Source organism: Nothobranchius furzeri, chromosome 3 (assembly GCF_043380555.1).
Source record: "Nothobranchius furzeri strain GRZ-AD chromosome 3, NfurGRZ-RIMD1, whole genome shotgun sequence".
NCBI lineage: Eukaryota > Metazoa > Chordata > Actinopteri > Cyprinodontiformes > Nothobranchiidae > Nothobranchius > Nothobranchius furzeri.
Genome location: NC_091743.1, coordinates 52,154,854 through 52,181,476, shown reverse-complemented (window position 1 = coordinate 52,181,476; position 26,623 = coordinate 52,154,854). Strand labels below are relative to the sequence as shown.

The 26,623-nt window shown below is 43.9% G+C and overlaps 2 protein-coding genes across 8 annotated transcripts in view; one reads left to right on the top strand and one right to left on the bottom strand.

Annotated features, from left to right (window-relative positions):
- Nucleotides 1-26,623, top strand: part of LOC129152218 (uncharacterized) — a 76,604-nt gene that overhangs the window by 38,893 nt on the left and 11,088 nt on the right. For 2 of the 6 annotated variants that reach the window (XM_070549316.1, XM_070549315.1), the window contains 7 exons: nt 24,441-24,557; nt 24,699-24,802; nt 25,273-25,545; nt 25,651-25,744; nt 25,868-25,935; nt 26,026-26,412; nt 26,490-26,612. In XM_070549316.1, coding sequence (XP_070405417.1) covers nt 24,441-24,557; nt 24,699-24,802; nt 25,273-25,545; nt 25,651-25,744; nt 25,868-25,935; nt 26,026-26,412; nt 26,490-26,612 — 1,166 coding nt within the window. The other 4 variants (XM_070549317.1, XM_070549318.1, XM_070549319.1 and 1 more) reach the window with 4 other exon arrangements.
- Nucleotides 12,934-19,842, bottom strand: LOC129156327 (uncharacterized). 2 transcript variants are annotated; one of them, XM_070549325.1, is made up of 8 exons: nt 19,549-19,842; nt 18,267-18,315; nt 17,402-17,519; nt 17,228-17,279; nt 15,964-16,106; nt 15,045-15,145; nt 14,338-14,422; nt 12,934-14,260 (listed from the first exon to the last, which is right to left on the bottom strand). In XM_070549325.1, exons 1-8 carry the CDS (start codon nt 19,722-19,724, stop codon nt 14,124-14,126), a joined length of 861 nt encoding a protein of 286 aa, XP_070405426.1. In that variant the 5' UTR covers nt 19,725-19,842; the 3' UTR covers nt 12,934-14,123. The 2 variants fall into 2 exon arrangements, with proteins under 2 accessions (XP_070405426.1, XP_070405425.1); XM_070549324.1 differs by having other exon boundaries at nt 14,338-14,425; nt 19,549-19,841.

The window sequence follows — 26,623 nt, the reverse complement described above, 5'->3', positions numbered from 1 at the left end:
TACACAATTTTTGAGACGATCGTGCGAAAAATGATCGAGCAATCCAATCAGAAACGGACCCTAAAAACGGCAAAAACGGCAAAAAATCGCCATTTCAACCCAAAATGGCCGACTTCCTGTTTGATATTGACCATGGTTGCAAGAGACTTTTCTGTGCGGACTGTTGAGTACTACAAGTGTACCAAATTTCATAACTGTACGATAAACTAAGCTTTATGGAGAGGGGTTTTTTTCACTTTGTAGGGGGCGCTGTTCAGCCATTTTCTTTGCGATTTTTTTGGGACCTTTAAAATATCAAATTTTTCACCAGGCCTGACAAGTGTGCAAAATATTGTGAGTTTTGGGGTATGTTAAGGTCCCCAAAAAGCTGTTCAAAGGGGGCACGGAATAACAAAAAATAATAATAATCAGAGCAAAAACAAGAGGCCTTCGCAGCGCTTTCGCTGCTCGGGCCTAATCAGAGCAAAAACAAGAGGCCTTCGCAGCGCTTTCGCTGCTCGGGCCTAATAATAATCAGAGCAAAAACAAGAGGCCTTCGCAGCGCTTTCGCTGCTCGGGCCTAATTAAAGCTGCAAGCAGCGTCGTTCGGCCCTCGCAGCGAAGCTGCTCGCCCTCCTTCAGCACCCCCTCCGCTCCATCCCCGACGCTCTCCAAACCCGGCTCCGCGCTTCTCCATCCTGGCCGGCAGCCGAGGGCATCAGGGCATGCCTGTCGGAACAGAAAGTCAGCCACCCCAACACCGGAAACCGTGAAAGGCCTCCTCGTCCACACCTCACCCTGACTCAGCATCCCTTCTGAGCCCACCATTACATGTCTCACCCCTAGGAGATACTCTATCTTTACCACACTGGTGATGTGATGTTCAGTCTCGGGCAAATCGGAGGCTGTTTGTGGAAGTTACAGTCAAACGTAAGGTCACAGCGTCACGCCAGAAATCGCCATGGCATCAAAGCCCCTCACTTTCTGAAAAGCTATCAGATCTGAATGGTCATTACAACATCATGAAGACAGTGCATGACCTTAGTGTCATCTTGACTAAATTAGAGGGGACAAATATGGGCAGTTCACCATAAAACAATAGACTTCCTTTAGTCAGGGGGCGGGGCTTAGGTGATGTCAGCTGTCCACATTGTCACTGTCTTCAGATGTGGTCAGTGATCACACAGACAAAGTATGAAATTGATCTGATCATGCACATGGGAGTTATTAAGTCAAATAAAGTAATGGCGACTGGTCAAAGTTTGAGGCTTAGCCACGCCCATACCTTTATACTTATTTAAAATCCGACGGTTGAATTTTTTCCTCTATGTCTTAAGAGTATATAGCAGGAGTTTGAAGGTGATCGGTGGAAAGGGCGAGGAGATATCATTCTCCTTATAACGTGTGCGAAAACCACTTAATTGAGTAATTGCACCAAAATGGCCGACCTCCTGTGCGACATTGCGCTTGGCTCCAAGAGACTTTTTTGTAGGTCCTGAGACACTACATTAGTGTGCCAAATTTTGTGATCCTCAGTCAAAGCATGGCTTGGGGCTGACTGTTTTAATGGTCCTAGGGGGCACTGTTTTGGAAAATAGGCCACGCCCACAAACTTCAGCTGTCCAATTATATTAGGGGTCAGAGTAGGATCACTCATCAGAAATTGTGTGGCAATGTCACAATGATTGAAGAAATGAGAGACAAACGTATTTCCATGGCGTGATGGCGAATTTCGCCATGCTCCCAAAGCCCCGCCTTTATTCGAAACCTGCCAGTACTATAGACCTAGTGACCTCAACTTGTCTGCTGCTATTTGCCACTGTTTGGTGGTGATTGGATAAAAGGAGTCCAATAGGGAACTGTGAAAAAAAGAGTGGCGTGGCGACAAGTCAGAGTTTGAGGCTTAGCCACGCCCACACCTTTATACTTATTTAAAATCCGACGGTTGAATTTTTTCATCTATGTCTTAAGAGTATATAGCAGAAGTGTGAAGGCGATTGGTGAAAAGGGCGACGGAGCATCACTCTCCAAACAACGTGTGCGAAAACCACTAAATCACGCACTTGGACCAAAATGTCCGACTTCCTGTGCGACTTTGCACTTGGCTCCAAGAGACTTTTTTGTAGGTCCTGAGACACCACATTAGTGTACCACATTTCGTAATCCTCAGTCAAAGCATGGCTTGGGGCTGTCAGTTTTAATGGTCCTAGGGGGCGCTATTTCAACAAATAGACCACGCCCACCGGAATGTCACATCAGATTTTTTGGGGGGCCGGACTAGCATCACTCACAAGAAGTTTCGTGGCGATATCTCTAGAAATGACGAAATGGGAGGCAAACGTAAGGCCTAAGTGGTACGCCTGAGTTCGCCGCGCCGCCACAGCCCCGCCTTCTGCAGAAAACTCCCATAAAGTGACGCCAAGCAACCCCAACTTGTCTTCAGTTACCTGATACAAATTTGGGATGATTATTTGAAAGGGCAAATTTTGGAAAATTTCCCAGTAAAACTTGACCTTTTAAGTCCTGAAGGGGCGGGGCTTATGTGACATCATCAATTGACCATTCATTTGTCTTCGGGGGGCGATGATGATTGTCCATAGAAAGTTACTTTAACTGTAATTCTTTCATTTATGAAATTATAGCAATTTGAATTTTTTTGGCGAGTGCTCGAACTTTGAGGCCTGGTCCCGCCCCTTCAGTATTTACGAAAAGTCAATTTTATTGTCTCATTTTAATCGTCCGTCGCTTCTGTTCGATCGCACACTATTTTTGAGACGATCGTGCGAAAAATGACCAAACTGTTCAACCAAATATAGACCCAAGAAATGGCCGAAACAGGGTCAAAATGGCCACTTTAGTCCAAAATGGCCGACTTCCTGTTTGATATTGACCATGGATGCAAGAGGCTTTTCTGTGCGTATTGTTGAGTTCTACAAGTGTACCAAATTTCATAACTGTACGATAAACTAAGCTTTATGGAGAGGGGTATTTTTCACTTTCTAGGGGGCGCTGTTCAGCCATTCTTTTATGAACTTTCACATTGCCAGTGAAATACGTAAATTTCACGCACTTTCTATATTGGGCCAGAATTTGGTGACTTTTTGGATATGCTAAGACCCCCTAAAGGCCAGTCAAAGACGCGGAAGAAAAAAGAATAATAATAAGAAGAAACGGAGCAGATACAATAGGCCTTCGCAGCTTCACTGCTCGGGCCTAATAATTAAAGCTGCAAGCAGCGTCGTTCGGCCCTCGCAGCGAAGCTGCTCGCCCTCCTTCCGCACCCCCTCCGCTCCATCCCCGACGCTCTCCAAACCCAGCTCCGCGCTTGTCCATCCTGGACGGCAGCCGGGGGCACCAGGGCACGTCTGGCAGAACAGAAAGTCAACCACCCCGACACCAGAAACCGTGAACGGCCTCCTCGTCCACACCTCACCCTGATTCAGCATCCCCTCTGAGCCCAGCATTACACGTCTCACCACTAGGAGATACTCTATCTTTACCACACTGGTGATGTGATGTTCAGTCTCTGGCAAATCGGAGGCTGTTTGTGGAAGTTACAGTCAAACGTAAGGTCACAGCGTCACGCCAGAAATCGCCATGGCATCAAAGCTCCTCCCTTTCTGAAAAGCTATCAGATCTGAATAGTCATTAGAACATCATGAAGACAGTGCATGACCTTAGTGTCATGTTGACTAAATTAGAGGGGACAAATATGGGCATTTCACCATAAAACAGAAGACTTCCTGTAGTCAGGGGGCGGGGCTTAGGTGATGCCAGCTGTCCACATTGTCACTGTCTTCAGATGTGGTCAGTGATCACACGGACAAAGTTTGAAATTGATCTGATCATGCACAAGGGAGTTATTGAGTCAAGTAACGTAATGGCGACTGGTCAAAGTTTGAGGCTTAGCCACGCCCACACCTTTATACTTATTTAAAATCCGACGGTTGAATCTTTTCCTCTATGTCTTAAGAGTATATAGCAAGAGTTTGAAGGTGATCGGTGGAAAGGGCGACGAGACATCATTCTCCTAATAACGTGTGCGAAAACCACTAAATCGAGTACTTGGACCAAAATGGCCGACCTCCTGTGCGACATTGCGCTTGGCTCCAAGAGACTTTTTTGTAGGTCCTGAGACACTACATTAGTGTGCCAAATTTCGTGATCCTCAGTCAAAGCACGGCTTGGGGCTGACAGTTTTAATGGTCCTAGGGGGCGCTATTTCAGAAAATAGGCCACGCCCACAAACTTCAGCTGTCCAATTCTATTAGGGGTCAGAGTAGGATCACTCATCAGAAATTGTGTGGCGATGTCACAATGATTGAAGAAATGAGAGACAAACGTATTTCCATGGCGTGATGGCGAATTTCGCCATGCTCCCAAAGCCCCGCCTTTATTCGAAAGCTGCCAGTACTATAGACCAAGTGACCTCAACTTGTCTGCTGCTATTTGCCAGTGATTGCTGGTGATTGGTTAAAAGGAGTCCAATAGGGAGCTGTGAAAAAAAGAGTGGCGTGGCGACAGGTCAAAGTTTGAGGCTTAGCCACGCCCACACCTTTATACTTATTTAAAATCCGTAGGTTGAATTTTTTCCCCTTTGTCTTAAGAGTCTATAGCAGAAGTTTGAAGGTGATTGGTGAAAAGGGCAATGGTGTAACACTCTCCAAACAACGTGTGCGAAAACCACTAAATCGACTACTTGGACCAAAATGGCCGACTTCCTGTGCGACTTTGCACTTGGCTCCAAGAGACTTTTTTGTAGGACCGGAGACACCACATTAGTGTACCAGATTTCGTACTCCTCAGTCAAAGCATGGCTAGGGGCTGACAGTTTTAATGGTCCTAGAGGGCGCCATTTCAGAAAATAGGCCACGCCCACAAACTACAGCTGTCCAAATCTATTGGGGGTCAGACTAGGATCACTCACCAGACATTTTGTGGTGATGGCACGATAATTGAAGAAATGAGAGGCAAACGTATTGCCATGGCGTGATGGTGAATTTTGCCATGCTCCCAAAGCCCCGCCTTTTTTCAAAACCTGCCAGTACTGGAGACTAAGTGACCTCAACTTGTCAGCTGCTATTCGCCAGAGATTGCTGGCGATTGGGTAAAAGGAGTCCAATAGGTAGCTGTGAAAAAAAGAGTGGCGTGGTGACAGGTCAAAGTTTGAGGCTTAGCCACGCCCACACCTTTATACTTATTTAAAATCCGACGGTTGAATTTTTTCCTTTATGTCTTAAGAGTCTATAGCAGAAGTTTGAAGGCGATTGGTGAAAAGGGCGATGGAGCATCACTCTCCAAACAACGTGTGCGAAAACCACTAAATCGAGTACTTGGACCAAAATGGCCGACTTCCTGTGCGACTTTGCACTTGGCTCCAAGAGACTTTTTTGTAGGTCCTGAGACACCACATTAGTGTGCCAAATTTCATAATCCTCAGTCAAAGCATGACTTGGGGCTGACAGTTTTAATGGTCCTAGGGGGCGCTATTTCAGAAAATAGGCCACGCCCACCGGATGTTCACATCACATTTTGTGGGGGGCTGAACTAGGATCACTCCCAAGAGGTTTTGTGGCGATATCTCTAGAAATGACGAAATGGGAGGCAAACGTAAGGCCTAAGCGGTACGCCTGACTTCGCCGCGCCGCCACAGCCCCGCCTTCTGGAGAAAACTCCCATAAAGTGACGCCAAGCAACCCCAACTTGTCTTCAGTTACCCGCTACAAATTTGGGGTGGTTATTGGAAAGGGCGAATTTTGGAAAATTTCCCAGTAAATCTTGACCTTTTAAGTCCTGAGGGGGCGGGGCTTATGTGACATCATCAATCGACCATTCATTTGTCTTCGGAGGTCGACGACGATTGTCCTTAGAACATTTCTTTAACTGTAATTCTTTCATTTATGAATCTATAGCAATTTGAATTTTTTTGGCGAGTGCTCGAACTTTGAGGCCTGGTCCCGCCCCTTCAGTATTTACGAAAAGTCAATTTTATTGTCTCATTTTAATCGTCCATCGCTTCTGTTCGATCGCACACTATTTTTGAGACGATCGTGCGAAAAATGACCAAACTGTTAAACCAAATATAGACCCTAGAAATGGCCAAAACGGGGTCAAAATGGCCACTTTAGTCCAAAATGGCCGACTTCCTGTTTGATATTGACCATGGGTGCAAGAGGCTTTTCTGTGCGTATTGTTGAGTTCAACAAGTGTACCAAATTTCATCACTCTACTATGAAAAAAGGTCAAAGCGGAGGGGTATTTTTAATTTTCCAGGGGGCGCTGTTGAAACATTTTTTTACCAACTTTCACGTTGCCAGTGAAATACGTAAATTTCACGCACTTTCTATATTGGGCCAGAATTTGGTGACTTTTTGGATATGCTAAGACCCCCTAAAGGCCATCCAAAGACGCGGAAGAAAAAAAAAGAAAAAAAAAAAAAAATAATAATAATTAAAGCTGCAAGCAGCGTCGTTCGGCCCTCGCAGCTCCGCGCCGCTCTGGCCTGGCCGGCAGCCCGGGGCACCAGGCTACGTCTGCGAAACAGAAACGTCAACCACCCCGACACCAGAAACTGCTAACGGTCACCTCATCCGCACCTCACCCTGACACAGCATCCCCTTTGAGCCCACCATTATATTACACGTCTCACCACTAGGGCATACTCTATCTTTACCACACTGGTGGTGTGATGACAGAGACAAACTTTAATGCTTTTCTGACCAGGTTTTTTAAGTTATTGTAGGTTAAATTTATCTAGAGGGTGTTGTGACCAACCACAGAAAAATCCCGTTGAGGTCAGCTTTGGTTGACAAAGATGGTTTTCTGTTATTTTGACATCAATCAGACACTGTGTGTTCTTTCTAGAACCAGTGAGCTGAAAGGGGCAGAGCTACAGGGATTAAAACCAACAACCACATCAATGTGTTTGGTGCAGTCACGTGATATCACAAGCCAAGTATATTGCCATTCTGACTTTGTCTTTAGAAGTTAATAAAGTTTGAACCTATCTTGGGGTGCTGTGACCATTTACAACTAAATCCCATAGAGGTATCTTTGCTCATCAAAGATGGTTTGGCATCAATCAATTGTTGCATGTGTCATCTAGAGACAAAAGGCTGTAAGTGGGCAGAGTTAAAGTGATTTGAACAAGTGAGCACATACATGTGTTGATTGCAGTTGTGTGATGACTCCCATCAAGTTTAATATAGTTTGGAGCTTTTTTACAGAAGTAACAAAGGTTTTATCGTATCTAGGGGGTGCTGTTCCAAATTTAGGAAATATTCCATGAAGAAGTTTGTAGGTTGATAACAGTCATTTGTGTGCCGTTTGGTGTGAATTGCATCATGCATGTGTTATTAAGGGCCTAATATCTGTCAAGGGGCGGAGCTAAAGCTATATCCACCAATTACCACATGATTGTGTTGGGTTCCTTTGTGTGATGACATATGGCAAGTTTGATGCAATTACGACCTCTTCTGTAGGAGTTGTTACAGTTTTAAAGGTATGTAGGGGGCGCTGTGGTGATATTACACAACATTCTCCAACTGTTTGTGCCTCGTTGGCTAAAGGGCATGATTGTTCATTGCCATGTTCAGTCTCGGGCAGATCGGAGGCTGTTTGTGGAAGTTACAGTCAAACGTAAGGTCATGGCGTCACGCCAGAATTCGCCATGGCATCAAAGTCCCTCCCTATCTAGAAAGCTATCAGATCTGAATGGTCATTACAACATCATGAAGACAGTGCATGACCTTAGTGTCATGTTGACTAAATTAAAGGGGACAAATATGGGCATTTCACCATAAAACAATAGACTTCCAATAGTCAGGGGGCGGGGCTTAGGTGATGTCAGCTGTCCACATTATCATTGTCTTCAGATGTGGTCAGTGATCACACAGACAACGTTTGATATACGATCTGATCATGCACATGGGAGTTAAGTCAGGTAATGTAATGGCGAAAGGTCAAAGTTTGAGGCTTAGCCACGCCCACACCTTGATACTTATTTAAAATCCGACGGTTGAATTTTTTCCCCTTTGTCTTAAGAGTACATAGCAGATGTTTGAAGGTGATCGGTGAAAAGGGCGACGGGGCATCAAGGTCCAAACAACATGTGCGAAAACCAACTAAATCAAGTACTTGGACCAAAATGGCCGACCTCCTGAACGACTTTGCACTTGGCTCCAAGAGACTTTTTTGTAGGTCCTGAGACACTACATTAGTGTACCAAATTTCGTGATCCTCAGTTAAAGCTTGGCTTGGGGCTGACAGTTTTAATGGTCCCAGGGGGCGCTATTTCAGAAAATAGGCCACGCCCACAAACTTCAACTGTCCAGTTCTATTGGGGGTCAGACTCGGATCACTCACCAGACATTTTGTGGCGATGTCACGATAATTGAAGAAATGAGAGGCAAACGTATAGCCATGGCGTGATGGCGAATTTCGCCATGCTCCCAAAGCCCCGCCTTTTCTCAAAACCTTCCAGTACTGGAGACCAAGTGACCTCAACTTGTCTGCTGCTATTTACCAGAGATTCCTGGTGATTGGGTAAAATGGGTCCAATAGGGAGCTGTGAAAAAAAGAGTGGCGTGGCGAAAGGTCAAAATTTGAGGCTTAGCCACGCCCACACCTTTATACTTATTTAAAATCCGACGGTTGAATTTTTTCCTCTATGTCTTAAGAGTATATAGCAGACGTCTGAAGGCGATTGGTGAAAAGGGCGACGGAGCATCACTCTCCAAACAACGTGTGTGAAAACAACTAAATCGCGCACTTGGACCAAAATGGCCGACTTCCTGTGCGACCTTGCACTTGGCTCCAAGAGACTTTTTTGTAGGTCCTAAGACACCACATTAGTGTACCAAATTTCGTAGTCCTCAGTCAAAGCATGGCTTGGGGCTGACAGTTTTAATGGTCCTAGGGGGCGCTAATTCAGACAATAGGCCACGCCCACAAACTTAAGCTGACCATTTCTATTGGGGGTCAGACTAGGATCACTCACAACAAATTTCGAGGTGATATCACGATAAATGAAGAAATGAGAGGCAAACGTATTTCCATGGCGTGATGGCGAATTTCGCCATGCTCCCAAAGCCCCGCCTTTTTTCAAAACCTTCCAGTACTGGAGACCAAGTGACCTCAACTTGCCTGCTGCTATTTACCAGAGATTCCTGGTGATTGGGTAAAAGGAGTCCAATAGGGAGCTGTGAAAAAAAGGGTGGCGTGGCGAAAGGTCAAAGTTTGAGGCTTAGCCACGCCCACACCTTTATACTTATTTAAAATCCGACGGTTGAATTTTTTCCTGTATGACTTAAGAGTATTTAGCAGGAGTTTGAAGGTGATTGGTGAAAAGGGCGATGGAGCATCACTCTCCAAACAAGGTGTGCGAAAACCACTAAATCGAGTACTTGGACCAAAATGGCCGACTTCCTGTACGACTTTGCACTTGGCTCCAAGAGACTTTTTTGTAGGTCCTGAGAAACCACATTAGTGTACCAGATTTCGTAATCCTCAGTCAAAGCATGGCTTGGGGCTGACAGTTTTAATGGTCCTAGGGGGCGCTAATTCAGAAGATAGGCCACGCCCACAAACTTAAGCTGACCATTTCTATTGGGGGTCAGACTAAGATCACTCATAACAAATTTCGAGGTGATATCACGATAAATGAAGAAATGAGAGGCAAACGTATTTCCATGGCGTTATGGCGAATTTCGCCATGCTCCCAAAGCCTCGCCTTTTTTCAAAACCTTCCAGTACTGGAGACCAAGTGACCTCAACTTGCCTGCTGCTATTTACCAGAGATTCCTGGTGATTGGGTAAAAGGAGTCCAATAGGGAGCTGTGAAAAAAAGGGTGGCGTGGCGAAAGGTCAAAGTTTGAGGCTTAGCCACGCCCACACCTTTATACTTATTTAAAATCCGACGGTTGAATTTTTTCCTCTATGTCTTAAGAGTATATAGCAGAAGTTTGAAGGCGATTGGTGAAAAGGGCGACGGAGCATCACTCTCCAAACAACGTGTGTGAAAACCACTAAATTGCGCACTTGGACCAAAATGGCCGACTTCCTGTGCGACTTTGCACTTGGCTCCAAGAGACTTTTTTGTAGGTCCTGAGACACTACATTAGTGTGCCAAATTTCGTGATCCTCAGTCAAAGCACGGCTTGGGGCTGACAGTTTTAATGGTCCTAGGGGGCGCTATTTCAGAAAATAGGCCACGCCCACAAACTTCAGCTGTCCAATTCTATTAGGGGTCAGAGTAGGATCACTCATCAGAAATTGTGTGGCGATGTCACAATGATTGAAGAAATGAGAGACAAATGTATTTCCATGGCGTGATGGCGAATTTCGCCATGCTCCCAAAGCCCCGACTTTATTCGAAACCTGCCAGTACTATAGACCAAGTGACCTCAACTTGTCTGCTGCTATTTGCCAGTGATTGCTGGTGATTGGTTAAAAGGAGTCCAATAGGGAGCTGTGAAAAAAAGAGTGGCGTGGCGACAGGTCAAAGTTTGAGGCTTAGCCACGCCCACACCTTTATACTTATTTAAAATCCGTAGGTTGAATTTTTTCCCCTTTGTCTTAAGAGTCTATAGCAGAAGTTTGAAGGTGATTGGTGAAAAGGGCAATGGTGTAACACTCTCCAAACAACGTGTGCGAAAACCACTAAATCGACTACTTGGACCAAAATGGCCGACTTCCTGTGCGACTTTGCACTTGGCTCCAAGAGACTTTTTTGTAGGACCGGAGACACCACATTAGTGTACCAGATTTCGTACTCCTCAGTCAAAGCATGGCTAGGGGCTGACAGTTTTAATGGTCCTAGAGGGCGCCATTTCAGAAAATAGGCCACGCCCACAAACTACAGCTGTCCAAATCTATTGGGGGTCAGACTAAGATCACTCACCAGACATTTTGTGGTGATGGCACGATAATTGAAGAAATGAGAGGCAAACGTATTGCCATGGCGTCATGGTGAATTTTGCCATGCTCCCAAAGCCCCGCCTTTTTTCAAAACCTGCCAGTACTGGAGACTAAGTGACCTCAACTTGTCAGCTGCTATTCGCCAGAGATTGCTGGCGATTGGGTAAAAGGAGTCCAATAGGTAGCTGTGAAAAAATAAGTGGCGTGGTGACAGGTCAAAGTTTGAGGCTTAGCCACGCCCACACCTTTATACTTATTTAAAATCCGACGGTTGAATTTTTTCCTTTATGTCTTAAGAGTCTATAGCAGAAGTTTGAAGGCGATTGGTGAAAAGGGCGATGGAGCATCACTCTCCAAACAACGTGTGCGAAAACCACTAAATCGAGTACTTGGACCAAAATGGCCGACTTCCTGTGCGACTTTGCACTTGGCTCCAAGAGACTTTTTTGTAGGTCCTGAGACACCACATTAGTGTGCCAAATTTCATAATCCTCAGTCAAAGCATGACTTGGGGCTGACAGTTTTAATGGTCCTAGGGGGCGCTATTTCAGAAAATAGGCCACGCCCACCGGATGTTCACATCACATTTTGTGGGGGGCTGAACTAGGATCACTCCCAAGAGGTTTTGTGGCGATATCTCTAGAAATGACGAAATGGGAGGCAAACGTAAGTCCTAAGCGGTACGCCTGACTTCGCCGCGCCGCCACAGCCCCGCCTTCTGGAGAAAACTCCCATAAAGTGACGCCAAGCAACCCCAACTTGTCTTCAGTTACCCGCTACAAATTTGGGGTGATTATTGGAAAGGGCGAATTTTGGAAAATTTCCCAGTAAATCTTGACCTTTTAAGTCCTGAGGGGGCGGGGCTTATGTGACATCATCAATCGACCATTCATTTGTCTTCGGAGGGCGACGCCGATTGTCCTTAGAACATTTCTTTAACTGTAATTCTTTCATTTATGAATCTATAGCAATTTGAATTTTTTGGGCGAGTGCTCGAACTTTGAGGCCTGGTCCCGCCCCTTCAGTATTTACGAAAAGTCAATTTTATTGTCTCATTTTAATCGTCCATCGCTTCTGTTCGATCGCACACTATTTTTGAGACGATCGTGCGAAAAATGACCAAACTGTTAAACCAAATATAGACCCTAGAAATGGCCAAAACGGGGTCAAAATGGCCACTTTAGTCCAAAATGGCCGACTTCCTGTTTGATATTGACCATGGGTGCAAGAGGCTTTTCTGTGCGTATTGTTGAGTTCTACAAGTGTACCAAATTTCATCACTCTACTATGAAAAAAGGTCAAAGCGGAGGGGTATTTTTAATTTTCCAGGGGGCGCTGTTGAAACATTTTTTTACCAACTTTCAGGTTGCCAGTGAAATACGTAAATTTCACGCACTTTCTATATTGGGCCAGAATTTGGTGACTTTTTGGATATGCTAAGACCCCCTAAAGGCCATCCAAAGACGCGGAAGAAAAAAAAAGAAAGAAAGAAAGAAAGAAAAAAAATAATAATAAACGGAGCAGATACAATAGGCCTTCGCAGCTTCACTGCTCGGGCCTAATAATAATAATAAATAATAATAATAAACGGAGCAGATACAATAGGCCTTCGCAGCTTCACTGCTCACCGCTCCGTCCTGGCCGGTAGCCAAGGGCATGTCTGTGGAACAGAAACGTTGACCACCTCGACACCAGAAACCGCCAACGGTCACCTCGTCCGCACCTCACCCTGACTCAGCATCCCCTCTGAGGCCACCATTATATTACACGTCTCACCACTAGGGCATACTCAAAGTATCCCTTATCACAGGTGTGGATGTACATGCAACATGTGTGACAAAGGCGCAGCAATCAATTTCTAACTCTTTTACAGAAGATCATTTTGCTGTTCACATGACGTTTCTTCTTAAATTGAAGGCAGACCTACAAGCTTTTCTTCAAGGCTGGAACAACTATCCTCTTAGAACAGAAGGAAACCAAACTCCTGAGCAGCTATGGTACACAGGAATGATGTGTCACCCGACCCAGCAGCCAGAGTAAGTTGAGGTGCATTTCTTTTTAATTCATTCAAAATAAAAAGGAATGAGTCCTAAGTGAACAGCATCAAATGTGAAACAAATTAAAGTATTTGGAATTAATGTTAAAGTTCATTTGCTTAAATGGATCAGCTGGTAAAATAGCTTGAAAAGTTTGGTTATCCACATGAGGTTTAAACAAGTCAATATTGGCTAATAACTGATGCAATAAGGGAATGATAATAATTGTGGTGTTTAAATTTGTTTGGTCCAATTATCAGGATATTCAAGAGCCGGACAATGACTGGGATGTGGCAGCTGAATATGGAGTAGTTGCGGACGTTGTGATTGTGATTCCAGAATTTGACAGTCCACTGAAAGAACAGCAGGTAGCAGCGCTTCAGTTGCTGATTGATGAAAATATTGGACATACGAACACTACAAACTTGGGGTTGTATGAACTAGTCGATTTCACTGCTCTGTAGTGACTTTTCATGTTTGTCATCGAGTAGTCTCTTCCTAAAGACAGCAGGTGACAAGCCCCTGCTCACCGGGAGGTACCGCGCTGTGCCAGAGTGTCGGTATTGACACCCGCGGTAAAACGGACATTGAACCAACATAAACTCCTCAAAACTTTTAAATAAAATGCCTGTGAGACCCTTTGATGTGGACATCATTTTTACAGTACAGAAGCTCTTCCTTTTGTATTTTTTGTGTCCTTGAGTCACCTGTCCACAGATCATGCACACAGGGTTGTTTTGCACCCTGGATTTATTTCCCTCCCCAAAGAAGGAAAGCTCCTGTTTACACTTGTAAAGCGTGTCCCTGGACCATGATGGGGATGGAGACGAGGTAGCAGTGGCCTCAGGAAACACCAGACTGGCAGAAGGCTGGAGCGACGCAGGGCTGGAGCTGGACTGAACAGAGACCGCTTAGGCACAATGGGCCTGACTGTGTGCCAAGGGGTTTCAGATAGCGTAGAGGTGGAAGAGGCTACAACTGTTTCACAACTCACAGGAGTCTGTTTTCTAGGCTGTAGCAGAGACTGAGGTTGAAATTGAGGCTTCACCTGGGGCTGAAGCTGTGGCTGAGTAGCAGCAGGCCGAGAGACTGGCATCGCAAGGTCCGTCCTGTTCCTTAAAACCTTGTCCAGGACAGCAGCAGAAAAGCCAGCAGAGGGACCAGGAGGAGTAGTGGAGCCAGAAGAAGCAGCTATCGGACCAGCAGGGGATGCAGAAGCAGAGGGATCAGCAGGAGCAGGAGAACCAACAGCCGCTGTAGAGCAGGAGCCTTTGGCGACGCCCTGGTCGCTGCAGCTCCTATTGTTGGTTGCTTTGAGATGAGGGAGTCTAAAAAGACCACAAAAATTTGTAGTGTGCGTTGTTTAAGCTTGGAAGGTGCAAATTAGATTTGTTCTGCCCCATACCTTCCACAGATTTACAAGCAGCCACCATCTCTGCATCATCATCCAGCCACGACAGAGGGTGTCTCTGGGAGGGGCGTGATTCTTCCTGCTGAGCAAACAGGAAAAGCATCAATTAAACACTTAGTTAACTTGAAAATTTTACTAATTATGTTTAAGGCTAGAAATAATTTACTGCCAACTAATCTACAAAGGTTCTTTGTTTTGATCCCAAAAAATGATAAGAGTAGAAAGAAACCAGAGTTTAAAAGGATATTTGTTCGTACTACATTAAAGCAAATGTGTATGTTAACATATGGTGTGAAATTATGGAATAACCTGGATGATGAATTAAAAAAATGTACAAGTACTGGTCAATTAAAAAAAATGTATAAAGATAAAAGGCTAAAATCGTATGATTTGGTAAGTTTAGGATGGAGGATTAATGTTTTAGTAGTGATATTATTTGTGGAAGTAAGAGAGCGGTTTATTTTTTGTGTATAAGGCTATTTTGTACTTTTTGTTATTTATCTTGTCTTAGTTAAAGGGGGTAGGTCATATAAGATTTTTTCTTCTTCCTCCCCCTATTTCACTCAAATGCTTATATTCTAATTTGAAGTTTGTATATTTAAACTTTGAGTGAAATAAATTATTGAATTGAATAAACAGGGAGCCCAGTGTGCGCCCCCCAGTGGAGGGTTAAGGTATTTATATTGTGCCGTATCACACACCATGGTTGGCGGAAGAAGAAGTAGTTCTTGCTGAAAACGCTGAAAAGTAGCGGGGGCGTTCCTCAAACCGAACGGCAACACGGTGTACTGGAGCAGGTTATCTGGAGTGACGAAAGCAGACACTTTAGATGCAAACGGAGTTAGCGGCACCTGCCAATAGGCTTTTAGAAGATCTAGTTTAGTAACAAATGTAGCTGAACCCACACTATCCACACAATTCTCTACACGAGGCAAAGGAAACGAATCTGGGACGGTTTTTGCATTTAACTTGCGGTAGTCAGTAACAAACCTATATGAGCCATCAGGTTTATTTTCCAGTAAACATGGTGAGCTCCAGGAACTGGTGCTGGGCTTTGCTAGGCCATGTTCTAATAGATAAGTTACTTCCTTTCTCATAAGTTCCCTCTTCATCGGACTAGCCCTGTAAGGGTGCATATGAACGGGGACGGAATCAGTAAGGCTGATGTCATGAGTTATTAGGTGGGTCTGACTGGACACGTCTGAAAATAGTTCCGGAAAAGAGTGAATTAGATGAGAAAGCTCCTCCTGTTGCGAAGAGGTGAGGTGACCCAAACTGGACGACAGGTTGGAGAGAGCTTCGGAGTTGCAGAGACGTGGGGTGACAGGGGGCAGCAAACTCCACGCCACAGCATCATCTTGCACAGTATCAGGCAGTGGGGGAGAAACCTCTGCAGAGACTAAACAAGGCTGAGTCACAGCGGTAGCACGTTCATGAAATAGCTTCAAACGATTCACATGGCAAGTCATGGTTTTCTTTCTCATTAGAGGAGTTCTGATCACATAATTGGATTCACTGAACTTGGAGAGAACCTCAAAAAGCTGCAGCCAGGGAGAGAGAGGTGTCGGCGCGCTAGGATGATGTCGACGCCAAAACAACCAAAACAAAGTGGAGACTCACCTCTCACATCAGGAAGAATCTGCGTGTTTCGAGCGTTATCCGTTCTTTCATAATCCGTTGTTGAATTGTGATCGGCAGAAGCTTTTCTGGTTCGCGCCTCACTTTTTACAGCAGCGGCCCACGTCAAGACGTCGTTTCTGTTACTGATAAGGAAATGCATGCGTTAAGCAGCGCGGTCTGTAGAAGCTGTCATCAGCTGATCAGGAGCTGCTAGAGGTAGATGTTTTCATCCAAGAGCATCACGGCCCATGAAGAACGAGGAAGACGTGATGAATATCTACGGCTGCAGACCCGCCGCAGATTTGCTGCTGTAGGTGGGAATCTGCAGCAGTGAATCTGCGGGTCTGCAGCCGTGCCCTTCTTGGCGTGACAGCGGGACGTCCCGAAGGTCCGCTCACCTGTTCACCACTCAGACGTCCTGATCTTTTGCCTTCCTAGATCATCCAGCTGTAACCTGTTCCTGATCATGTCTTTAGCCCCGCTGTAACACTGATGCATCAGTCTCAAACGACATGGAGCTCAGGTGTTATTAGAACCTGTGTGTGTTCACCACCCAGCTTCAGCTCTTCTGTGGTTGGGTCTGACCCATGTTAGTACATTTAAGTCCTCCATCAGGCTTGTGCCTCTTCTAGTGTCATTTTAAAGGATTTTATTAATTTATTTAACCGATACTAGATTACCAGCAACAGAAATGCTGCTAAAAACACACAATTATGTGAAGCTGGAAAAATTAGAATACTGTGCAAAATTACATTTATTTCTGTAATTTAACTAGACCGAGATACCATTTAAAGGTTCGGGAACCTTTACAGGTGTTTCTATTTGCAATTTTAAATTTCAGCTGATTAGGGTCTTGTTAAATATCACACAGTGACCTTTTAATAGTCTAGATAAGTGTAATGTTCCTGTTAGTAGGTCCTCCTGTTAAGTGCTTATTTATTTAAATTATTCAGGTTTATAAAAAACATTTGGACATACATTTTATTATGTTCCAGTCAACAGTCATTTATATTTCACTATTGTAGTAATTCTTGCATTCTTTAATGAAAAAAGTAACTAAGTAGTTATTTTTGTTGGTAATCAGTTACTTTTATGATCTTGTAACTGAGTTACTTTTTTGACAAAGTAATCAGTAACTATAACTAATTACTTTTTTAAAGTAACGTTCCCAACACTGATTAACGCACAGGCCAGAGTTTCATCTGCCCGTGCTAGGAGAACGGGACCTGCTCTAGCTGTGAGAATGCCGTGTGTGTGCGCTCACCATGATGACCAGTAGAATATTCTGGAAGTCATTTCTGAATCCCAGTGTGGAGCTGCAGAACAGAGCAAAGTTTCCTTCCAGAAGTTGCAGGGTAAAAAATAGGCTTGCTCAGTCAAACTGCACACGCACGCACAAAAATCATTTTTGTTCCGTGAGGATTTATTCCACACTCACCATGAAACCCAGTGAGGTAAAGAGGAAGACTACGACCAGTTTGGCGTATGGTCCGTGTCCCATCACGAGCCTGATTCCTTGAAAAAAGGCATGGGCTGTGACCAGACCTGGGAATGCTCTAAAAACAGAAAATAAACCAGAAACAGTGAGAACACCACCTGATACCTGTACAAGTCTCTAGAAGCATGTTGCTTTGATTCCTTGCAACATCTTTCACCTAGTCAGCTGACTTTCATGCTTTTCCTTATTGCCTTTAGATTTGACCAAAGCTTTGGCTTGATCACACGGCCCGTATTGCTCAGCTACAACTGTCTCGTTATTGGTCACAGTCAAGCCCCTTCATCACATCACATCACTGTTTTTCATGGAACTTGAAATCAGATTTACAAAATAATGGATCATGCAAAATCATAAGATCTGGTGTAATTCGATATGAATGACTGACCTAAAAAATGAACAGATTTCAGATGAATATGTAAAACCAGAGTTGGTGCCATTTTTGTGTTTGCTGATGAAACTTATCTGTGGTAGCCATATTTTGCCAAGTTAGAGCTAAAAGCTAGTCTGAGCTAACCGCTAGTTTGAAACAAAAAGTAGTCTTAGTCTGAGCCAAACGCTAGTCTGAGCAAACCGCTAGTCTGAGCCAAAAGCTAGTCTTAGTCTGAGCCAAACGCTAGTCTGGGCTAAGTGCTAGTCTGAGTTAACAGTTAGTCTGAGCCAAAAGCTAGTCTGAGCTAACAGCTATGCATCCTCGAACAATTCTCCGGACATCGTTTACTGCAAATCGTGATAATTTCAACAAACATTAGTCAGCTAGCAAGTAGCTAGTTTTTGCTAGCTTTAGCTTTAACATCGATTGACTAACCTTATACCGGCTTCTTCTCCTGGACTGTCTGGACGTGAGGGGGCGGCCTCTGTAAAACACGGGAATCAGAGACGAACGTGACGTTGCTGTGTCGTTAAAGAAACTTATTGGTTTATTTTGAATTTTCCGATTTTCCTTACTGATTGGAGGATTAGCGCATTGTGTTTTCTAAAGACTTCAACCTTATTGGGAGATATTTTTCCACGTGATGTATTCTATCCCGCTGATTGGCTCAAATTCGGCTATATATTTTTCAATCCAACCGCCACTCACGTCTTTGAACAAGACTCGTTTCAGTGCGCACTACGTAGGCTTGCTTGGGGTTTTGCCTTCTTTTTAGCGTTGTAAAGCAGCATTTTGGAGAATATTTCATTTGTGCTTATTGTTATCTGTCGTTTGTTTGTTTGTTTGTATGTTTGTTTTAAGCAATATTAGCTGTATTCAGCTGGCGTGTTCACTTCTTATTATGGTAAGTAATACTTGCATATTTGCTGTGTCGATTTTTACGCAAGCAGCTTCATTATTCTTGTGATATAATTTGGAAAAGAGTAAAGTAGTTTTGTTGAATCTGCAGCGTGAGTGAGTGTCCATGTGGCACGTGATGTAACATTTAACGGTAAGACACGAAGGGGCGGTGGACTCGCGCTGCTGCGAACCGGTTCCGCCGTTACATTCCCGCAGAAACTGGTTGATCACACCGGGACCAGACTCGAGTCTCAGACATTGGGGTTTTACAACCACAATGTCCTAGGAAGCGAAAACGCTTTAAAAAGGGAGGGAGGAGTCCTAACTGTTGCTGCAGGCTGTAACGGGGTGACTCGAGCTGGGCGAGAGTTTGGATGTGGCGTGGCTTTTAACCCAAGCGCGGAGTGACTGACGCCGGGTTGAATGGACACGCTGTTCTGGGAGCCGAGTGCGCAGCTGTATGGTGACCTGGTGACACAGCTGAACACGGCGAGTCCTGGTCTGAGGCTGGTCTCTAAGAACAGGCAGGATTCTTAGATCTGGCTGGTCTGATCTGAACAGGCTTCGTGATCTGAGACAATCTGGTTTGGACTCTGGGTTAGGTTCGGTTCGAACAATGACTTTGGTTTTATGCTTGACGCATTCACTTTCCGCGCGGTGATGCGGCTCGCGGATGGAACGCGCTTCACAACTCGCAGTGTTTATGGTTTGTGCGGCTTGTCTCTGCGGTGAGCCAATATTCTCCCAAACTGAACGGGGCAGCATGGAGCTCTACAGCATGCATTCAACACTACACCATAGTAGAAGTAGAACTTACTGTTTACAACATGGCATTTCAGCATTTTTAACAGCGTTCTCGTCTTTTCCGACAGTGCGAGCTATTTCTCTCCAAGAACTATTAACAACATGTTGATCACGGTGACCTCTGAGAGCTGAATCATACAAATGTCTATTTACGAACCTCTGCCATAGTAGTTCTTGCTGGTCCGCCATGTTTTTCCGCGTGGTTAGAAATTTTCCGAGGTGTGCGTTGCGGAAATTCTGGGCCGTGCGGAGGCGCGGTGGAGGGGCGTGGTTGTTAAAATGACGCAACTTTTCCGCGCGGAGCCGTGCGGACCTCGCACCTGGTTGGTTAATGCTTGATGGTTGATGCCGACGTGAGTCGGTGTTGTGCGGCACTTCCTTAAATAGATTTGGCGGGTGACGTGAACCGGAAGCTTGGCGCTGGGGATGTTGGGTAATGGAGTCTGAGCGGCTCTGCGGTGCCTCCCTAGAGGAGGTTGAGTGAGTGACACAGGCGTGTTGTGTGAGAGTGCAGTTATTTACTGGTTAATAGGGCTGCTCGATTATGGCAAAAATAATAATCACGATTATGGTGACTGAAATTGAGATCACGATTATTTAGGACGATTTTTCAATTTATGTTGATTTTATTTGTTTTTATTAAGTCATAAAATTGCTCAGGGCACAATCAGGACAAAAATAATAAACTAGATGATCACTAAAATAACTCCTGATTCCCAGTATAAAAAGACCAATATACTTATAGCTCACAGTCTATGACCCAAGGGCTATAGACCTTGGTTTAACTCATGTAAGTCTAACCAGTACAGACCCAAATACCAATACCTTGCAAATACTGACAGCAAGAATTATACAGTGACATTTATAACAAATAAATGCAAAGAAATTGATGTTCACAAAATGTTGCATAACATTGAGTCGTGTCAAGGTGCTGTAGGAGAGTGCACAAGCACCGTGTCCTCAGAGAGATTAGTTATTAGTTATCAGCGTGAGGAACTTATTTCTACCTTATTTATAAACTATTTATTTACAGGTCCATCAGTTAATGTAATAATTGTCCCAACCACAGCTACACCCCCAACCCGGTCTCACAGCAATCGGGGCAAGCTGCACGTGTGTTTAGCGCGCCGCACACGCACATTTAGTCATTTTTTGTGGCTCAGGAGTCCGCAGGTGCGGTGTGTGTGTCACTCACTCTGGTTAATCCAACAGGGAGCCAGCTCCGAGAGCTGTTAAGCTAACCTGCAGGAAATGTTGACGACAGTTATCCAGAAAATAGCTAAGGGTTCCCAGAGATGTTTCTGAGGTGTTTGCTAGGTACTTTTAAGTTTGAAAAGTCAAGAAGGGGGTCTGAAAAGCTGCTAGAAATAGCGTCAAAGTCGCTAAGTTGGCAACACTGTGGAGGAACGCTTCATTTGCAACTCAGGGCAGCGCAAGCGGGAGGAGCAAATAATCGGCTTGTTTTGTTTTTTTATAATCGTTCAAAACTCAGATTGTAATCGTGATTAAAATTCGATTAATTGAGCAGCCCTACTGGTTAATATATTTTTGGGTTCAGTTGCTTTCATGTGGTCTAATGTGAGTCTATTTGGGATCATTGGAATGATCAGCAGCATTTTTTGATGTGACTTATGGCAGTTGCCCAGGGCATCATCACAAGGGGGATGGCATTCATTTACTTTTGGTTTATTTGGTATTTTTTCAGTCATTTGTGGAAATGGTGATTAATTTTGATTAATTCACAGCCTATGTTTAATTACATTTAAAAATTAGTTGTTTGACATCCTCAATTATAATAAATGTCTACAGATGAGATTAAACAAAACAGATGAGAATTGCCCTTAAAGAGCAAGTCACCCCCAAATCAACTTTTTTTTGCTGATAAAACGTGGAAGTAACGTGCATATTTGAGTCACTTCTGTTTTATGTTTCTAACAGAAACTTGTAGTTTTTCACATTTGAATGTAATATTGTCAAAAGTTTATTTTTGGCTCCCTGGAGGGCTAAGCCCAACCAGCCATTCCTCCCCATCCCCGCATATTTCTCTCCTCCTGCTCCCTCACATCATCACACAAACATACACATAGGACCTTGGGGGGTGGGCATATCAGGGAGTGCGGGTATGGACCCATTTCCGCATTCCTGTGACAACCTGCCCCCCAATTTATTTGCACCTTATACACTTCCACTGACGACATTCAACACAAACACACACTTAGGGCCTTGGGAGTGAGCACATTCAGCGGCATTTGGCAGGGGGATATCTCAGCCTCCTCCAGGGTGCCGGTGGCCACTTCCAATTTTAAAGTGCACTTAGACACCGAGGGCTGTGGGTGCAAGTGGGGTGGTGTGGTGGCATCAACTGGCATGGGCAGACAATGCCCGCACTGCCCGCTCACCACAGCCATGGAATACACCTCATCAACGAACACTAACTATATTGGAGCAGGCGGAGGGAGACTAGGGGTCTTAGCACACCTCTGTTGTTGCTTGGCTTCCTGGGGCTGGAGGCTAAGAGGGAGATCTGGCTGTCTGGTTGGGGTCTGGGGTGGTGGGTTGCTGGGCTCAGCGTTGGGCGGGGAGTCTGTTCATCAGCACCCCAGCAGAAAGGGTCAAACTCTAGTAATGGTTGTACCCAATGTGCAGCAGTACCGGGACTAGGGTGTGTATAGGGAGCATAAGTGGGTGTCTGGCGTGCATTTTTAGAAGTCTTTGGTTTCATGTGTATGTGTGAGCATGAGAGGGAGTGTATTACTGTGTTTGTGTATGACTGTATATGTCAGGTGGGGCCTTTGACTCCTCCCTTCTCCTGGGACTTGTTTTGATGATGTAGATCTTCGTCTCCCCTCTCCCTGCCACACCTGGTGTGGAGTGCGGTACCTTGGTCTGCCTGAATGTTCGTGGCTCCCGGGTCAGGGGGTTTAAGATTTTTGGCATCTGTCTGATCAATCCCGGTGGCTGCCTGGTGGGGTCTGGGTCCCTGGGCTCTGCTGGGTCCCAGGCGGGGGGTGGGAGGCTGCAGGTGGGCTTGCCGCTGATATCTCCCGGGTCTCTGCCAGCTGCTGGTTGTGGTCCCCCCAGGGCGATCCTCTGCACCTCTCAAGGGGGCGGGGGCCTTTCTGGTTGCAGTCTCCTTGGGGTTTTTGTGTTCTGGGGCAGCGGCTGGATCTCTGGGACTTGGAGCTCTCTTAGTCTCCTACACATCTTTGGGGGCAGGTCTGTGGCCCCTCACACTATCTATTGGACGCTCCTATAGAGAAACCTTACATAAACAAGCGTGTGTACACACACACAGGTGCTCATATAAGTATGGACTTGGGCACGTTCAACACATGTCTTAAGGCTGTCGTTGCCACTAAATGCACTATGATTTATTATTATTGTGTGATTGTATTTCTTCAAGTTGACACAGTCATAGCTTGCTCCTGTTGTGTTGTGTGTCCCATTTTTTTCTCTTCTTTCTCTTTCTGCAGGCCTAGAAGCAGACTCTTGTTCATTATTGTTTATTTTTGTGGACCCCCCCCCTTTTCTGCCCCCACCTTTTGTCTTTGTCTTTATCTTTCGCCTCTGATTCCGTGTCTGGTCGGAATTACAAAGTATTCAAAAACAATAACGTTTAAAGTATCAGACGTGACATTAGCTTTGATGCTCCACTTGAGAGTAAATCTGTAAGGCTTTTCACCAACATTCAGACATCAATTCTGTTTGCTTCACAGCCAGACAGGACACGGGGAAAAAATAATGATAAAAATAATGTAATATTGTGAGTTTATTTTTAGTCATGCAAAGTTTAATGTAGAAATAAGTAAAACGTTATTAAAAGTTACAGTACTTAAAGCTAAACTGAGATTAAGTAAAATAATGTAAATACCATAAGACTATTCAAAAGTTTGACTGATAACAATGGGGTGTTTAAACTATTAAAGTTGCATTGTTTAAGACTAAATTAAAGAATATGTTGTGACTGAATATTTCATACAATGCAGTTATAAATAAATGTTTTTTAGTATATGTATTGCTGACTATTTGAATTAGTCTAAGCATTATATATAGAATACAGCAGGTGTATGTGCACTTTCATAAGTGCAAGTAAGTTCTAATAAAACTTGACATTTAATAACTTTTGATATTTTTAAACAATAGTTTGAAATTTAGCATGATTTAAAACTACATTCTTGGGGTTTGATTAGAAATTTTCATTTTTATATTATGATTCCTTGTTCAGGGGTTATCAGTAAAGTAGTAATAATTATGTTAATGTATTTTGTCATAGATGTCACACACAAGTTATTAATTTTTATCCTTTAAATTAGATTATACTGTGATTAACTCATTTAAAGAGCAAGTCGCCCCCAAATCAACTTTTTTTTCTGATAAACTATATAAATGTGTGTCTAATCGTGCTACAGAAATGCATAGTCAATAGTTTTGCACTTTAGTGCATTTTAGTTAAGATTTTAATTTTCTGCCTAAAACTGTCAGTGTTGTGCCGTTGTCAGATAAAAACTCTGCACTGTATTTTAATTTAAATCTGTCATAGCTATTGGCTAAGAGGTACACAGTGATGTTAGATGGTACATTATTATGTCACAATGTTGTGAGTGTGTGTATTTGTTTGTGGCTCTACCCTCTCGGTCTGCTAGACAACAGCATTTGTTGCATTTTTCAAACAGGAAGTGGGAGTTGAGTAAGAATCTGGTCATGGGTGACTTGCTCTTTAAAATTTAGGATTGTTTTTACAATTATATAAGTTTAGCAAATTGATGGTTGTATAAGATTCTAAAAGGTGTGAGTGAGTGAGTCTAATTCTGTCTTTACCGAGTACAGACACATGATAACATAGAAATCCATAGTGTTTGTGTTGCTTTTCTAATAGTGCTGTCATGTATTTTATGTTTCAAACAGCATTCACTATGCCTGGCAAAGAGTCCAAACGCAAGGCGGATGCTGCTAAGCGCAGCAATCGTCCAGCTCCGCCTATTCGTATCGGGATTCCAACGCACATCAATGATGATGTTAATTGTATGTATTGCAGTATTATTTCGCAGAACAAATTATTGTAGTGTTTTGCAATCGATTTAATCTATACTGTATTTATGTAAGATGAAAAATTATTAGCCAAAAAGATTGTTAATTTTTGTGTGTGTGTTTTTGTTTTGTAAGTTTCTGGAACTGGCTTTCGTCATCGAGTTCGTCGTTGGCCGACCAGTGTGATTTCTAACAAAGCTCACAAGTTGGTCCTTCCAGATGAGATTCCTGACAAGAAAGTGAGTGTAATGTCCACAAATATTTAAAATATAAATATAGATTTTCTTCCAATACTATCTAGCAGTACTCTGGGATTCTAAGGAAACGGTCAGATGGTGTTGAAGCCGCTATCAGTTACAGTGCTGCAAACAGACTGAATCGGCTTCTTTTTGACATGTGCCTAAAGTCTACCAACTTTTGAATCTTAATAGAAAACCTAGTTGTGTTCATCTTCCTTTTTAGTCGGTGCTTCTCAATCTGTGATTTAGAACTTAAGCTGCGCAGTTATTTTTACATATCTTTATTTGTATTTATGTTGGTGTATTCTGTGATTAGTTTTACCATTTCATGTTTTATTGTTTGTAAACTTTGACTGTTTAATGTGATCTCTTTCTTCCTGAAAAGCATATTGCATTGCCGTTTGTATGAAATGTCATAGAAATACAGATTGTTTTATATTGAAATGTATTTATTAATTTTTCTAATTTAGTTCATCCTACTTGTTGGGGACTCCCACTTGAGGTCCGTGGCAGACGGCATAGTCCCTATGCCGGTTGGCGGCCTCGCTTTTGGTGTGATGTCCACTCCAGGAGCCTGTGCAGATCTTCTGCGCCTTGAGGTTTCACAGGCTGTGTTACCTCGGGAGCCTGATGCTGTTTGCGTCATGGCTCCTTCTAACAACCTTACGGCCAGCAGAACAGTTGAAGAGGCAGGGGATGCATTTGAGCGGTACCTTTTGGCTGTTCTCAGTCGCTGGCCTAAGGTGAGAGGCTGATTTGTGTAATTTTGAAGGTATGAGAGATGACAGTAAACGTACATCCTTAAAAATAATTGTATTCTTTCTTCTTCTTTTTTTTTTTTTTTTTAGGTTTTCTGTACCTCCATGATTCCCCGTTTAGTTGGATCCTGGGAGCGTCAAGACCTGTTTCAGCAGGAGTACCACCGCAGATCGGCTAAGCTAGGTAAGTTGCAACATAATTAGATGAAAAGGTAGTATTAACGACAAGCGTTATTGCTATTTACTCTTAGGTATCAAACAATCACAATTTATAAGTTTACATGAATTTTTTCCTTCTGCTTCGAAGGTGTAAGTTATGTGCCGATCCACGATCACCTACCCAGGTATCGTCTTAAACTGTGGTGCCGTGATGGTGTAAGTATATTGCTTGGAAGAAAACAAGGTAAAGGTTCTTAAGTTTGAGATGATAAATTTGTATTCTTTTGTTCGTGTTTGTGGTTGCAGATCCACCTCAGTGATAATCACGGGATGCCTATACTCACGCAACTGATGTGGAATGCCTCCTATCAGTTCTTGGAGACACACGCACCAAAGCCACTGGTGCAGCACCAGGTGTCTCGTCCGCAGAAAGTGAGTATTGTGCCCCGTGTGGTTGTGAAGGGTGTGGAACGCATTCCACCTCCACGCCCTTCCGAATGGACGTTTGTGAGACCTAGCGGGAAGGTGAGAGACTTTATAAAGTATAAATATTGTAAAATGTTTATAATTTTAGGCAACTGGGCCAGTAATGCTTCTAAATGTGTTTTCTTTTATTTACCATTGCAGAGAAACCATTCAGGGGAATTTGAAAAGACTTCTAATTCCCCCAAGAAACGAGTGGTTGTTTCTAAGGTTTGTGAATGTTTTTGATTGATCTTTTTCAAAGAATTTTGATTAGATGATAATATGTGGTGAATTTTCTTCAATAGGCTGATGACACTTCAGTGGCCTTGAAGGAGTGTTTCATCCCCCTGAATCCCGTTAGGTTCTCACCTTCAATTCTGGCTGCCATGGACACGATTGCTCCAGCGGATGGTCCCACAGATATACAGGTAGCTTTAAA